The sequence below is a fragment of the Streptopelia decaocto genome, assembly GCF_964273445.1.
Source record: "Streptopelia decaocto genome assembly, chromosome: 4".
Lineage (NCBI taxonomy): Eukaryota > Metazoa > Chordata > Aves > Columbiformes > Columbidae > Streptopelia > Streptopelia decaocto.
In genome coordinates, this window is record NC_138658.1 from 1,048,492 (window position 1) to 1,064,037 (window position 15,546).

At 45.9% G+C, this 15,546-nt stretch overlaps 1 protein-coding gene across 1 annotated transcript; it reads left to right on the top strand.

Annotated features, from left to right (window-relative positions):
• Nucleotides 1-1,254: 1,254 nt before the first annotated feature.
• Nucleotides 1,255-11,212, top strand: MRPL1 (mitochondrial ribosomal protein L1). The gene is made up of 9 exons (XM_082050351.1): nucleotides 1,255-1,371; nucleotides 1,553-1,658; nucleotides 3,229-3,472; nucleotides 4,499-4,582; nucleotides 5,155-5,226; nucleotides 5,441-5,552; nucleotides 6,966-7,066; nucleotides 9,299-9,380; nucleotides 10,945-11,212. Exons 1-9 carry the CDS (start codon nucleotides 1,338-1,340, stop codon nucleotides 11,100-11,102), a joined length of 993 nt encoding a protein of 330 aa, XP_081906477.1. The 5' UTR covers nucleotides 1,255-1,337; the 3' UTR covers nucleotides 11,103-11,212.
• Nucleotides 11,213-15,546: the final 4,334 nt, after the last annotated feature.

The window sequence follows — 15,546 nt, forward strand, 5'->3', positions numbered from 1 at the left end:
AAAAACCCAGAGAACTGAATTAGCGGTGTGCGTGTGCCGTGAGAGAGACTGAGGTCTCTAGGCCGCACCCAGCGCTGTCTTTGCTTATTGCTGGATTCTAAATAAATTCTTGTTATTTACAAGATCGAGTCAAAATTTATTACGGGGTTGGTTCACACTCAGAGACGCCAGAAGGAGCCGGTGGGACAGAGCAGGGGTTGGGGAGGAAATGCGCTCAGAGCACGTTACCCTGAGCCCGCATTTCCCTCCCAGGGCCACGCAGCGTGAGGGACGCAGGTCACCGCGGCCACGGGTGTGAGCCGAGCACAGACACGCAGAGTGGTGTGTGACAGCCGCTGGCGCTGCGGGACACAGCGGCGCCCAGGGCCCCCAACTCGGGGTCTAAACTCACACCTTTCCCCTCAGCGCCCAGACAGCGGAAAGTTTGAATCACCGCCCGCCGCAGCACTGAGATGATTATCTCACAATGAAGCAGGGGCGCTGCTGCTCGGGCGTTTTGCGAGTATTTCTGAATAAACCGACAGACACTTGGGGCCGAGCTCAGCGTTTGGGGGCAGGAAGGACCCGACGGAATTCAGACAATATTTGTGGATGCGGATTTATCAGGGAGGGAAGGAGAACTGTGGAAGTCAAAATGTAATAAACAGGTCCCCTTTACTATGTATATAGTAAGAAACTAGTTTGTGGTATGTATCAGAGCAGCTCACAGCTGGTTATACAAAGTCCTTATAGATGGATCTTCCTCCATGAGGATTACAGACCAGATGTGTCTTTTTATAAACCATTTGCAAAGGGACAGGAAAGACTTCAGCCAAAAGAAATACTTTATTGAATTTTATGGGACTGGCAGCGTAGACCCTTGAGAGTGGAACGGCCAATGTTTATCCGCTGTAGGTTTTGGTTTTTTCCGCATGTGGTGGTGCGGGTGCTGAGCCGCCATGTTGTGTGGCTGTGAGGGGGCCCAGCCCGCCCGTCGCCTTCTGGGGCGGGGGGGTGTGTGTGTCACTTGTTCACACGGCTGCGGGGACAGCCCGGTCCAGAACGGGGCCCAAGGTTTGAACCGATATTCCCCTCAGCAGACACCGGACCCGGGCCGGAACGGCGGGTCGCGGAACGGCGGGCACAGGGAGCAGTGCGCGGGGGGGGACGGCGAGGCGGGAGGCACCGCGCGGCACTTCCGGTCGCCGCCGGAAGTGCCAGGCCCCGCCCACCGCCGGAAATTGCCCCGCCCACCGCCAGAAAAGTGCCCCGCCCCGCCCACCGCCGGAAGTGCCCGGCCCCGCCCGCCCCCGGAACCTTTCTTGGCGGTCGCGGGGGACGCTTTCCGCGCTGCCAAAATGGCGGCGCCCGGCGGCCGCTGCCTGTGGAGAGGTCGGGGCTGGCTGGGCCGCGCTTTTCGCGGGGCGGGGGTGCCGGCCGGCGCCGCTCCGGCCCCGGGCAGCGCTTTCTCCCTCGGCCGCGGGGCCGCTGTGGCGGGCGGGCGGTGCTGGTGGGGGGTGAGCGGGTCTGGGCCGCTTGTCTGAGGCGGTTCTTGTTTTCCCCTCTCTCGCAGCGCTGGCCGCGGTTCGTGGCCGGGTCCTCCCCGGGCTCGCCCAGCGCCTCGGCCCGGCCTTGGGGAGCGCCGAGCCGCCCGCCCGGGCCTTCGCTGCGGCTGCCAAGTGAGTGCGGAGCCTTCCCTGGCCGTGGGGGTTCGGGGTGTCGGGGGGCGGGCTGTGGGTGCCTGGGGGTCTGTGCTGGCGGCCCCCCGCCGGGCTGGCTCTGGGGGCCCCTGTCCCCCCCCAGGGCGCTGTGCACAGAGAGCAGTCGAGCCCAGAGTTAGTACACGGACACGAGATATTGTTTATTAAGGACCTGTGCAAATCTGGGTGCTGGAATAAAGCCAGAGTGCCAGAAGGAAAACAGCTGTTACATACAAAATCTTATCGGCACTCAGGGCAGCCCTAGAGAGACACCCGGTTATGCATTTCCATATTGGTTGCATAATCATTTTAGCATATAAGGAGCAACGGACACTTTACCCAACAGTCTCGAGGTACCTGTGAAAACAAGACTCAAATAGTTGTGTGGGCTTTGAAAAGTCTAAAGCTACAAGGTCAGTAGTTTCTGTAGCTTCAAATTAAGCGTCTTGCAGATCATTCTTACCTCTGCTGCCTTGGCTGACCTGAAACCGAATGGATTTACGTATCTTTAGGTTAGCAATTGCAGACAGCATTCATTCTTTTACTCCTACCCAGGCAGGAACCTCCTGAAGAAACGGTCTGGAGAGGGAAGGGCTGAGCTGGACTTGCAGCGAGTGTTTTTCGGTACTCCTGCAATAATTAATGGAACAGTTAGGGGGAAAGACTTAGTTTGGAGGTCGTGGCAGGATTACAGCTCAAGGAGAACTGTCAGCATGGCAGCTGCTGAGCTTTGGTTTCCAAAAACTTCTCATTTCGTTTGTTGTCCTCTTCAGTCAGTCCGATGCTGCGGCACACATGGGAGAAGTGCAGATGGACTCTGTACAGAGCAGTGGAGGAAGCTGGACAAGTGTGCTGAAGTGCTGCAGAGTCTCTTACCATAGTTGATAGAGGAATAGACTGTCTAGTCATTATTATTATTTATTTTTTTAATATGAGAGCCATTGAAAAAAGGTAGGAGAATGAGTTTGGGAGCTACTGTTTGTTAACTGCATGCAAAAGGATACAGGAAAGGGAGAAGAAACCTTTTTTGCAAGGTGGGCCTGCTCTGATCCATGTTAGAAGGAGGAACATGCAGCTGATGTGTCTCCTGATCCACAGGAAGGTGTGTGGGATGTGCTGCATTTACAGGTGGTTGGGGCACAGTGCCCGAGACCTGTAAATAAAAGAGGAAAGTGGGAGGGCAGGAACCAAACAAAAAACCCCAAACCACATCACCCAAAAAGCTAAAGTATTGTCTTAAAGTGCTTTTACTGTGATGCAGTAGTTATTAATTTAGTTATTTAGGTTATTAATTTAGTTCTATACTGCACAAATGTAACTATGTTGTTTGAGGAGCTTAATCATCTTCAGAGCTTTTAATTTCTGTCTTGGCCATCTGAGACAAATAACTGGGAGGAATTTGGGGATGCTCTTAATCTTTCTATGTAGAACATTCCTTGTTAGCTTATCAGGAGTTAATAACTGACACCTGGCAGTATCCACTTTTTCCTCTTGTAACACGTCCCAAACCCCTCGGTTGATGACCTAAAGGTATTATTTTGTTTCTCAGAACTGCAAAAAAAAGTCCAAGACAGACCAAGCAGGAAGAGAGCAAAAAGAAGGCGGTGGCGAGGAGGCGGCCGCTGCTGAGCAAGCCGGTGGACGATGTGTACTTGACGTGGCTTTACGAGCGCCCGTCCTATGAGGTGGAAGAAGCTGTGGCTATGCTCAAGAAATTCCAGGAGCTCGACTTCACCTACCCCAAACAATACGTATATATTAATGTAACCCTGGATATGGCGCTGCAGAAGAAGGTAAGTTGGAAAGCGATACAAAGTTTGGTGCATTTTTGCTGTGGGAAGGCTGGTTTAGCTGCAGCGTGGGTGCAGCCGTTGCCCTTCTCAGCTGCCTCCTGCAGCTCCTCTCACTGTCAGGATAACCTGTGCTTGTGCAGGTGGTTTGTGCCTTCAGACCTGTGTAGTTACTGACCTCTTACTGCTGGAGGGTTTGGAAAACAGGCTGTTCTGTCACTAAAATGGATGAATGGACAGAGCTGATCAAATTAAGCTTTATGGCTGATTGGGCTTGCTTCTGAAAAATGTTACCAACGCCACCTGTGTGTTTTGTTCTGGGATGGTTGTTACAGGAGAAGTGTAAAGACAAGCTGCTTCCTGTCTCTGCCCAGGTTTTTTTTATTATTATTAATGTTCCGTGGAAGTGTGCTCTCCTTCGTTAGCCTGGGATGGTTTTGATTTAGATGTGTCTAGCCCAGTGTAATCTTCTCCTGCTTCCCCCATAAGTGGAAAACAGGCCACTTGAAAGCTGGCTTCTTTGTGTGTGTAACCAATATCCCTTGGGTACACCAGGAGTCCCTTAGAGCTAGAAAGTAAGTTTGTTGTGAAAGGAACGCGGAGCACTGGCTCCTGCTTTCCAAGGCCATAAGCTGTTCCTGAGGCTGGTGGGACAAGTTCCTTGCTGCTGTTTTGTGTTGGCCAAGGCATCAGAAATGTAATTGGGATAATCTGCAGCTGCAGCACCTCGGTGTGTGTTACTGGGTACACCTGAGCGTGGCACTGATCCTGCACTGGAGTCACTGATCCCAGCCCCTTGCTCTTGAGAAAACTGCACTGTAAATAATTAATTTCACAAGTTTTGATTTGAATATATGCCAGACATAATGCTTAAGTTTTGACCACTTTGTTATGCTTTTGTGTTAAGACCTGTGCTTGGAAATGGTGGGCAAGGTGGCTACTTAGGGGGTGACTCTGCTCAGTTGTGTAACTTGCACTGAAGTTACGATTTCTTTCTTGTTTTAGTATTTTTCTTTATTTACTTTTTAGAAAAAAGTGGAACAATTTTCCAGCACTGTTCTTCTTCCCTATCGCTTTACGGATGAAATGAATAAGGTCTTGGTTTTCACAGAGGTGGGTAAGCCTGACTGACTCTATTGTGTGTTCTTCCAATGGCAGTAGTTCCCATGCAAGGACTGCTCCTTTTCTTGAGCAGACTCTGGAAATGCTTTACAGAACTCTTAGGTCTGTCTAGGAATCACCTTCAGCAGTATCTTAATTTATTAACGAGCATTTTACAGGATTTCTGTCATATTGGTGACCTTATGTATATACAGATTATTCTAGCAATGTAGTTGGGGAGTATACATCTGCACAGATGTCACTAAGGAAGAGATTATCCAAGTTTGTAGAGTAAAAACCTTGTTATCCACAGTAGCTTGTGTTGGAACAGGGTGCCCTTGGCAGGCACTGCAAAGTAGTTTCTCCTCAAAAGACTCCACTGGTGCATCTCACTGGGACCTGGAGTGATGTGGAGTTGCTGTTCTATTTTAAATCCCCAGCATTAGGTAATCTTTGCCTTCAGCTATTATTTCCTTCTTAGCCTCTAAGTATTCTGTTTTAAACCTGGTTGTCCAAGATAAATCTCCTATCTGGTGCTGTCGCTTGGTAATACAAGTATTAATAGTTTTCCTTTCTCTTAACAGAATGAGCAAGAAGCTGAAATAGCTCGGGAGAATGGAGCTGCTGTTGTGGGAGGAGTCGAATTAATCAAATGGGTATTTTTTTGTTAAATAATTATGTAAATATTGTAAGTGAAACACTTAGCGGGGGGGAGCAAGGAATCTCATGTCCAGCCAACTCTCATGTGAAGTCAGTAGGCAGAATGAAGAGTGAGGGACTGGGTTACGTGCTCTGGCATGTTTGTAAGTTTACCTGTATACTGAGGTAGTTTTTGTGTATTTCTAAGTGTATTTAATTTTTCAATTGCAGATTTTGGAAGATGAAATCCAGGTGGACTCCTATGTAGCTGTTCCTGCAATAATGCCCAAACTAATACCATTAAGGAACAAACTAAAACGAAAATACCCAAGCACAAAAAGAAGTAAGAAGCTATTCTTTCTTGTGAATCTCAGTATTGGAACAAGATTTTTAACTCATGAGGTGGCGTTGAAGCTTTTGATGAGAATGTATAATTACATTGAGTAATTTGCCTGCATGTGACTGAGTCCCCTGTCTTAGTTAAGAGTGGTTTTAGGAAGCTAGACCTGTGCTGTTCTACAACAGGCAGAAGGGGGGTTAGAATCTATTTTGTCAGCTGATAGAACCTATTCTTGTTAGTCCTGCTGAACCATAATACTGTGGAGATAGCCAGGAAAATAGAAACAACTGGGAAAACATGTACTCACAGAGACAGTTGCATTGTCCGCCTGCTGTGCGGTTGTTTGGATCCCAGGTGCTGCTGCCACTGCTCCTCCTGCCTGTTGGGTGCTTCTCAACGAGAGCCGGTTATGCTTTTCCTCAGTACCGCTGCTCCCTTAGCTGCGGGGTCTCTCCTCTTTCATAATGCTCAAGATATTTCCTCTTCAGGTCAGGTTCTCACAGCAGAAAACCATCACCTTCTAAAGACTTTGGTGCTCCCTTGCTGGCTTTATTTTACCAATGCGTTGGGGTCTGTTTCAAGTCTGGAAAACAAAGAAGGCAAGCTGTTACGGAAGGGGAGCGAGCGCCTGTGGCAGCGTGGGCAGCACTGCGCCCGGAGCCGCGGCTCTTACCGAGGCAGCTGGGGCAGGGAATTGTTGTTCCAAGTTGCAGGCAGTGTTTTTAGCCTTCTAAACATTTGAAGCCAACCTATTAAGCTGTCCAAAGCACGGCAAAAAGAACACTCCAGGTGTTTTGTTGAAACAAATGAAAGCTGTATTATGCAATTGTGAACTTACTTGGTTGGTAGCTTATCCAGGGTCGAGTTGTCTTGGAGCTGTGGAAAGGTGCTGGGAGAGGAGATTTGCGATGCCTCAGTGGGGATGTCGGTCTGTGAGTGAGCCCGTGCAGCTGAGATCAGAACCAGCTGGGAAGGGCTGGATTGGGCCAGCCTGGCGCAGGTGCTGTCTGTGATTGGGCTGTTATGTATTAATAGTTGTAGACTATTTGTTTTCATGTTGGGCTTGGGGCTTGTTCTAAATCTGACTCTAGTGGGTTTTGTTCTTTCAAGCTCATTTAATTATACTGAGTGGTTAAGCTTTGTTATATATGTTCTCCACAGGTTCTTTATGTTAAGCAAAGCCTTTGTTATGTTTTCCCTTGTATCAGCTGTTCATGTTGGTTGATGACAAAGGAGGAAAGATGGAGAATGTTTTATAAATACGAGGACACCATTGCCTTGCCCATGAAACTACTCTTTCTTTTTTTTAAATTGGAATTTAACTATCTTAACTGCAACATTGAGTTCTCTGGTACTAATATCACACATAGCCATGCTAATAAGTGTTACCCACACAACTTTTTCTTTTAACCATAGATTCCATGGGCCATGATATTCCCAAAATGCTGCAGTTCTTCAGAGAAGGTCTTGAGTACATGGTACAAGATGAGCGTCTAATCAAGACAAGAATAGCAAGAGTAAGTTGTGTAATATATGGACTTGTTACGTTTTCTGTACTGAGCAGAGCTAAAGTACAATTTAAAACAAGAGGAAAACCATTATTTTTGTCTGTGTGTTCCCCAGATTTCTGACCACGTTGTTTGAACTGATGTGTGAGGTAGCTGGAACTTGTCCTCTTCTCGGTTGTGACAAGTTCTGCTGATGTGTGTGGCGTTCACGTGCAGTCACAGAGGATGCTCTGCTCAAACTCAGACCAAGCCAGAGCTGATGCCCAGAATGGCATCTCTGCTGCTGCACTGGCCGGGAATCGTAGTACTGAACACAACACGATGGAAAAGGTGCTATTCCTGGTAATCCCTTGGAGATGGGATCTCAGCGTAGCTTTCCCTTACTCCTGCCTTCCCCAGCACTCTTCTGGGAGTAAAATAAAGCTCATTTGGTATTGGGTTGTAAGTAAATAGACTGTGGGTTTCTAAGTAAATATTCCGTGGGTCAATACGCACGGGGGATCAAGAAGTGTTTGCTTTAACCGAACTATTAAAGGCTTGATGTTGAAAACTTTCCTTCTGCACTGGAGCAAAAAGCCACAAGTGTTTCCATTACACCTGCAATAGTATAAAATTGATCTGTGCTTTGCTGTTATTTGCTGGGTTATATGAGAGTATTTCCTCTCTTTTTTAGACCCTTAATGTGTTTTTTCTTAGGAAAAAACAAACAAACAAAAACACCACCCCAACCCAAATAACTTCCCTGAACCTTTTTACAGCACCTTGTGCTGCTCTAGAGAAATGCATCCTGAGCTTTCAAGAGTGAGATAGGTGATGCTTCATTTGCGTGCTCTGATTGTAGTCTATAGTGTCATTTTCAAAGGTTCTTGGTGGTTAGGTTGTATTTCTACGAAGTGGACTGGAAACTGGTTTCCAGTTGCCCCCTGCAGGAATTGTGGTTCCTCAGGAAGGCTCAGGACTTACAGATTTTGATCTGAGCAGAGCAGCTTGTGCAGCTGTGAAGATCTAGTGCAGGGGACTCCTGTCAGGATGGGTTGAATTAAACTGCGTATCTAATGGCTGGCCAACAGCCATTGTGCACACACAAGGAGTTGGTAAGGAATACCTGTTTGGAAGCTGGAATATTTATTTCCATGTGGAAACTGTTTTGAAATACTGGAGGCCTTTGAGCATTCCCTGTCTCCAGTATGGAGCTGTCAGCATATCAAGGAAATGATGGTATTTGGTCTCTTGGGTTGTGTCATGTCTGTCTGAATGCAAGTCACTCTGTCCTATTTTCCTGTCTTATCAAATAGAGAATATTAACTAATATCTTCATATTTTGAGCTGGGTCTTGTCTTGTACTTCTAAGTCCTTGCAAGAAGTTGTAACTTAGTGTTTAGAGCAACTTGCAGGTGTTGTATTTTCTGAATGCTGCTGGAGTTGGTTACAGGTGGTGAATGTGAAGTAGCTCCCCAACACCTGAATTTAGCCTAAGGTTTGGAAGTGAATGCTATTCAAACCCTCATTTGTAGTATAGCTTCTAATTAGTAATTATCAAGGAATTGCTTTGTTTAAATAGTTTTGAGTCTTTCTTTACTTTGAATTCTGTACAACACGGTGAGTCTGTCAGCAAAATGCATTGTGTGGCTTTAACAAACGGTTTTTTCCATCTGTTAGTTTGTGAATGGTTCTACATTGCAGTCAGCATGACAATGATAAAGATGAATGTATAGAGGAGGAACTGCCTTTGGATTCCAAAAGAGCGTAAAGAGATTAATGGACCCGATCTGGGAAAGAAGGGGAAGAAGCTTTATCATTTATTCCAATGAATCATTACACTGATGCCTTCAATCTCAGATGCTTGGTTTGGATGCTGGTTCGTGTTCTTTAACAGCAACTTCTTGAAGCCTCTTTCTTTAAATACCTCATTTTGATCGGACTCTTGCCCAAGCACTTGTACATATAGTGGTTATTTAAGACTTTTTATGTCCATAAGGCTACGTTGTTTTTTTTTGTACAGATCCATGGAAATTTAATGTCATGAGTAGAAATAAGGGAAATAACAATGGTTATATAACTGTGTATAAAATTCTGTATTCTCAGGGCCATTTGGATAAGGATGTTAATGGATTCGCAACTCCATAACAAGGAACACAGAGAAACAAAATCTGTCCAAATACAGAATGCGTGTGTGCTTTCAGCTTTATTAATCCAGGCTTTAAGGATCACTATGGCTAACTCTGCATTATTGTGTTTCAGCTGGATATGTCTGTTGAGCAAATAGTTGCCAACCTAAAAACACTTCTCCAGGATATCTGCACGTTCAAGCCAGCGAGTTACGGTAAGTTGCTGTTCTTCTAATGTGGAACGTGAAGTTACAGCTGATAAAACCAAGAAATCTGTGTGAGGAAAGAAGCGACATGTACAAAACCACGTTTGCCAGCCTGACGCTTCAATGGATTAGAGCCATACAAGGATATGTTTGATACACAGGGGTCTCCAGGGTCTGCGTGGGTTCGTTTTACCCCAGTGACGTGGAGCTCAGTGTGAAGAATCCAAACTAGAATTCACCTACTATTACTCTAGTTAAAGGCTGTGATTTCCCATCTGGTCTGAAGTTAGCTGCCTGTCAGGTGTGCCGCCTTTCTCTGGTACCGAGATACTTGTCAACTTCCTGCTGCTCCAGTGGAAAAGCTGTTTATCTTTTTAGTATTTGATTCCTTAGCAAAAAAATCAGGTTACAAAGGAGTGAGGTGGTGAATTCTACGTGTTGTTCCTGTTGTTCTGAGCAAGGAATGTGAACAACTAATACTCCCTCTACTCTTTGTCACAGCAAAGTAGACTTGAAACGAGTGTCATCTGCTTAGCTGGAGTGAAAATGGTGATTAATGAACATATTTTTATGGAAGAATAGCCTTGCTTAAGCTAAGAAAACAACTTTTTATTGCTCTTGGCTTAGTGTCTGCAAAAAGAATCATCTTGCATCTCTTCTAGTGACTCTGTTAATAGTAACTACTGTACAGACAGAACAGAACACAAAAAGCAATGTATACATACCTTTGGAAGCATTTCAGCTCTAATGGAAAGTATAAGGGGTTGGTTGGCATAAGTAGAAGTAGAACATGGTGGTGTTTTGTCTTTAACGAGTTGATATGTGAACTGAACCAGCCTAGTGAAGTCAGGGTGAACTCTTCTGGTCTTAAGAGCATTTTGATTTATTTTGTGATGTCAAGCTTGTTTGTCCTGGTGGATTTTCTACTGCCTTGATGAAAAATATTTGCCATTTATATGAAGCAAAATTGATCACTAAAATCTCTTTACAACAACAGTGCAGTCTGTCTGTGCTTGCTAATTATCAATCGCTTTGCCCAGCTAGTTATAGATCCCATAGTTCCTTTCAGAGTTTCCATACGTAGCAGATGACTGCAAGAGGCTGTGTGGATGCCCCAAAACAGCATTCATTTGCGAGCTGCTCGATCAAATGAAAGGCTAAAAATACCACCAGGCCTGCGTTCTCAGAGTGTAATGTGAGTCAATTGAATCTTCCACAGAGAAAGCACAGAATCACATCATCTGATTATTTCTGTCGTTTCTTTTGTCAAAAAGTTCCCTCAGCGTTTGGTGGCAGGACCCCGAAACACAAATGCTTTATCTTGTGAGTCTTTGGGTGATAAACTTTTGAGCCGTATCTTGCCGATCAAGACCACATCCCAAAGCGAGTTGCGTTTTCAGCTTAATCTGCCAGGGTGACTCTTGAACTGTCGCTACCGAAGGGGTTTATCTACGTGTATAGTTCTGCTTCCCATCACGCGACTGACACTATATGTGTTCCTGCCAAGATAAATTAGCTTGGAGACGTGAAAAGTGGTCGGGTGACCAAGTTGGTGGTGTCCTTTGTTTTTCAGGTCCTTTTGTGCAGAAGCTGGTTATCAGATCGTCGACCAGCGAAGGCCTGCTGCTGAAACTCGACGGGCTGCTGCCCCAGGAGGAGAGAGCAGAACAAGAGAAAAATAACGCACAAGATGATGAAGAAAAACAGAGCCAAGAATCTGCTAGTACCTGATGTCTTTCCATGTGCATCTGATGGTCGAGCTTGGAAAGCAAATGGTGTCATGCAAATCATACTTCATGAAAAGAAAAAATAAATTAATTTTTGATTTTTCAGTTTTTAAATTCTGTGTAGCGGGAAATGGTATCACAGGTAGGAGCCTGTTGCCGAAACAGAAGACATTTAAAATTCCTTGTGTTGGTAGCTGGTGGTGGTGGTTTGTGGGGTTTTGTGTTTGGGTGTTTTTTTTTCCTTTGCACATAATGGTTCTTTTATTAAAGTATTTCTGTAACTTCTGGAGTATTGCCATCCAGTTTCCATAGTTGTAGCCGGACGGCCAGCACAAGTCGTGCCCATAACACCGGGCATCTTACTTGGTGGAAATGGTGGGATGTTCAGTGCTCTATGTTTCCCTGACCTGGTCTCCCCCAGAGGAACGAACGCGGTTACACCTGCTGTGTACTCACCAATGGAGGGAACGAGATCTTTCCCCATTCCTCTTTGTGCCGAGTGAGCGTGGTGTTCGTGTTGGGAGGAACCGCTGCGTGACTCTTGTGACATCTCACTGTGTTTTCATTTAATCCGCGTGTGTAGGTGCTGGAGGGCTCTACCCAGGATTGCTGCTCTGCTGCTGAGTCTCTGCACACAGGTTAGTCTTGGTGACAAATGGTAACACATGAGGTTTTTCTAAGGAAAAATGGGATGTATTCTGTGGGGTGACTAATCATTCACCCATGTTTCAAATGCTGCTGTTTTACCTTTGTGCAACTGATCCTGTGCCCCTCTGGGAACCCAGTCAGCGGTTTGTACTATTCTGGAAACAATTATGCTTTGACTGTTTTGGGATTGAACCTGAGTGAAGCTACAGATTTTAAGTATCACTTTCATAGAGGTGGTTCTTCCTGGGCTTGTGAACATGGCTTGGTCGTGCCGGAGATGCGCAGGCTCTGGAGAGCTGGCCGGGGATTTCCTTTGGCCATCGACTGGTCAACGTGGGCTCTCTGATGTGGGGGGCATGCAGACCACTTGGCTTGGGCTGAAAGTCTTGGCGATAAAGGCTCTTTAATAGAAATAGAGGTCTTTTTTAGCAACAGCAGTTTGTAAGTGGTAGATTGCAAATAAATGAGTTGAAGTGTTGCTGGGCATTGAGCTTGAACACATCGGAAGGCTCCCCTTGGCCACGGTTGTTTTTTGCACAGTTGGCTCTCAGCTCCTGGGGCTGGTTGGTGTGGGTCAGACCAATCAAACCAAAACAACCACCTTTTTTTGCACCAGCCGGTACAGAATGTTCTTACAATGTGATTTTACCAAATCTGTCTGACTTAATTCGGTCTGGTGGCAATTGCTGAGATTTTTGCCTGCCTTGTTTTCCTCCAGCACAGTTCAGAACTGTAAACCAGACGGCAGCATCAATAACATGCTGCTTTTAATTGGCTGCTTAAAAATAGGTGGTTTTCACTTGAATTTCTTTCCCAGTCTTTTCCCATCAGTTTTCCAGCAGGTGCCATTCTCGATCCCCTCTGTAGAGATGCAGGGCAGGACTTTCTCAGTGGGTTGTGGGTTTTTTTGCACTTTGTGGCTAAACATGTGTTGGTAAAACTGTACCCTGAAATGCAAGAAGGTTCCAAAAAGGCTTAGCTATTTATGAAAGGGGGTGAGCTTATCCAAATCTGGAAGGGCGATGTGTTTACTTTAAATCAGTCCTATTATTGGAGGTGAGGCTCATTTTTCAGAGAGGCGGCCTATATGTCTGGTTAGCCATTCTTGTACCTCCATGTGCCACATGTGGCTGCTGTCAGTCACGGTGCAGCACAGATCACTGTCCGGCCACCCCGCTGCCGTGGAAACGACGTGGGCTGGTTTGCTCAGCCTTGCTTGAACTGGGCTCAGTGTCTCGCAGAAAGAAGAAAATGAAATCCATGTTGGTTTTGAAGTGAAGAGTTGATGTGAGTGGCAGAAATACTGTGTGAAATGTGCCCAGTGTTGTTAAGTACCCTTAACTTTAAATTGGGTAAAAATCTTCCAACACTAGGCATTGAGGTTCCTGACACGATGAGGCAGAGCTGCGGAAGCTGGTAGCTCTTGTCAATGTGTCTTCAGAACGGGTAATTTTTATTGTTTCTCTTGCTCTGTTCTGCAGAAGTTGAAGTTGTAGGGTAAAGTTTCTTCAGATTTCTAATACTGATGTCTGTGAACTTCTAGTCTGGAGCACCTGGCAAGTTTCAGAGTATGGGTGAGGGCAGGTGATCAAGAGAAACAATAGTTTGGAAGTGTTTCAAATTGGTGAGGTTTGGCGGTTGTGGTTTGGATTTGGTTTTGTTTTTCCCCTTCAGCCGTAAGTAACGGGCCGCACTGCTCACTGGTGGGTGCGCGCAGGCCAGGCTGGTCTGGGCCAGCAGCGAGTGGGGGAGCCGCTTAAGCAGTGTGTGCAGCACAAGGCTTGATTGTTCATTCCAAGTCTTACCTAAAGTGGGCTTTTTTTAATGAAAACAATTCATCATGTTCCATAAGCTCTTCTACCTGTAACATGTCTGGCCCCGTTAGCTCAAAGGCGCGTCCCTGGGGCCGTGGGGTCTGGAGGTCAGTTTGTGCTGAGGGGAAGGATCAGGCCGTGCGGAGCGTGCGCCCTGTTGAGGACGTGTCTGCCACCTGCCGTGCACCAAATGGATCCTGAATGGGTGGTTAACGCTTGCAATTTTAGCAAAAGGTAGGATAATGTTTTACAGGAAGGTCGTTTAACCCTGTGAATAACATTTTGTGCATGTATGTAAGAAAAGAAGGGTTTTGTTACTCCTGAATTACATGTATGAGTACTATGATAAGATACTATCATGTTATGTGCTGTTTGTGACCAGAAGAAACAATGTGAAGTTAAGATACCTGCTGGTATAGAAAAGCAAGGCTTATGATATCACTTGCATATGTTTCTAGACTATTTTTTTCTTGGCTTATTTCAAAGATTTTCATACCCATTGTGAAAAGGCAGACCTGTCCTTTTCTATGTGGGTGGCTTTTTGTTGTGTTAATGATGCTTAAGGATAAACATACAAGTGAACTTGAACCCTTAGCTCCCCAACTGCTGAGTGTACTGTCCAAGAATAAGTGCGGAATACTCAATATTCTGTGGAAGTGTTTACTGGGAACGCTTGAACATCACGGCAATGCTGGAAATGTGAAACTCCAGAAGCTGGGTGAGCACAGAAGGTAGCTGATGAACTTAACGAGTGTTCAGCTGCGTTTGTTCAGGTGTAATCCTACAGTTTGGAATACATGTTACATTGCTACTATTTGATATTGTAATAAGGGCCCTGGCCTGTGTGATTCTGAAACAGTGTTATACAAACTGTTGAATACATTGTCATTTTATTATTAATTTATTTTAATCCTGAAATGCTTGATGGACACAGAGGAGGGATGAAGAGGGGTAAGACGTGATAATTCCCCTTTCATAAGCTCAGTCACAAAACACGCGGAGTGGGAGTTGTTGCACGTGCGGTTCTTGTGCCAATATACCTCAAAGCCAGTTTGATTGTTAGAATGAGGGTAACTAAAGTGGCATTGCTGGCTTCTAGAAATTCGTAACTAGTGTGCTCTTTGCAAAGTAGCGGCTCCTGACGAGTTAGAGCAGTATATAAATAGGTTATTTTTACTGAATGCTAAGGTCTTTCAAGTCCTGTATAATAACAAGCATCCTTTTTACAGGTGTTTCTATTAACGAGTCCTTAGTGCTCCTCTGGTAGGTAGACAGAGCAGACACCTATCAAAAGGAAAACGTCAGTAACCCAGGACCTGGTTACCCAAAACCCTGGTGAAGCCAGGAAGGATGTTACAACACGTTGACCAGTCCATGCTCTATTGGGTGATGGTGCCTGCAGGGAGTGGAAACGTGTTTCGTGTAAGTTACTCCTCGGTGAAAGGCATTCGAGGCAAACTCTGCAGGTCTTGGCTCTGGGAGCACGAGCAGTGGGTCCTGCAGAGCGGCTGACGTGTTCCCAAGCGGGACCTCCTGGTGACCTCCTGGTGAGCAGCCGGCCCTTGCCCAGCGTGGGCCCGGGAACATGGCCGGGAGGGTGACCTTCCAAAAGTTCCTCTTTTGTTTACTACATTAGGAGAAACAGCATCTTAAAAAACAAAAAAGAGTGGTGGCAAAGAGCACTGGCTGGTATAATTACATAATTACATTAATATTCTGCAGTACCATTGGTACTGTCAGCATCCAAACTTTGGGTGAAGCTAATACAGGAGCCTAAACTCTATCCGTTTGGTAAAACTTTGACTTAAAACAGGGTGGGGAACTGTTAAGCTCGACTAAACATGCTGTTAGGGATAAACATGGCTATTTTACAGGTAGTGGTGGTTGTCAGCGCCTCGGTTTGCAGGTGCCTGGAGCCTGTAGCGCAGCTACATGATGGGGAGTTGTCGGAATGAGTTTCTGATGTTGCAGGTTGCAGGGCCAGCG

What these genes read in the sequence shown, in the direction of transcription:
- MRPL1 (XM_082050351.1), top strand. Translation starts at nt 1,338, where the DNA reads ATGGCGGCGCCCGGCGGCCGCTGCCTGTGGAGAG. An exon ending in GCCTTCGCTGCGGCTGCCAA is followed by an intron (nt 1,659 to 3,228) that starts GTGAGTGCGGAG and finishes TTTGTTTCTCAG; the next exon opens with AACTGCAAAAAAAAGTCCAA. An exon ending in ATACCCAAGCACAAAAAGAA is followed by an intron (nt 5,553 to 6,965) that starts GTAAGAAGCTAT and finishes TTTTAACCATAG; the next exon opens with ATTCCATGGGCCATGATATT.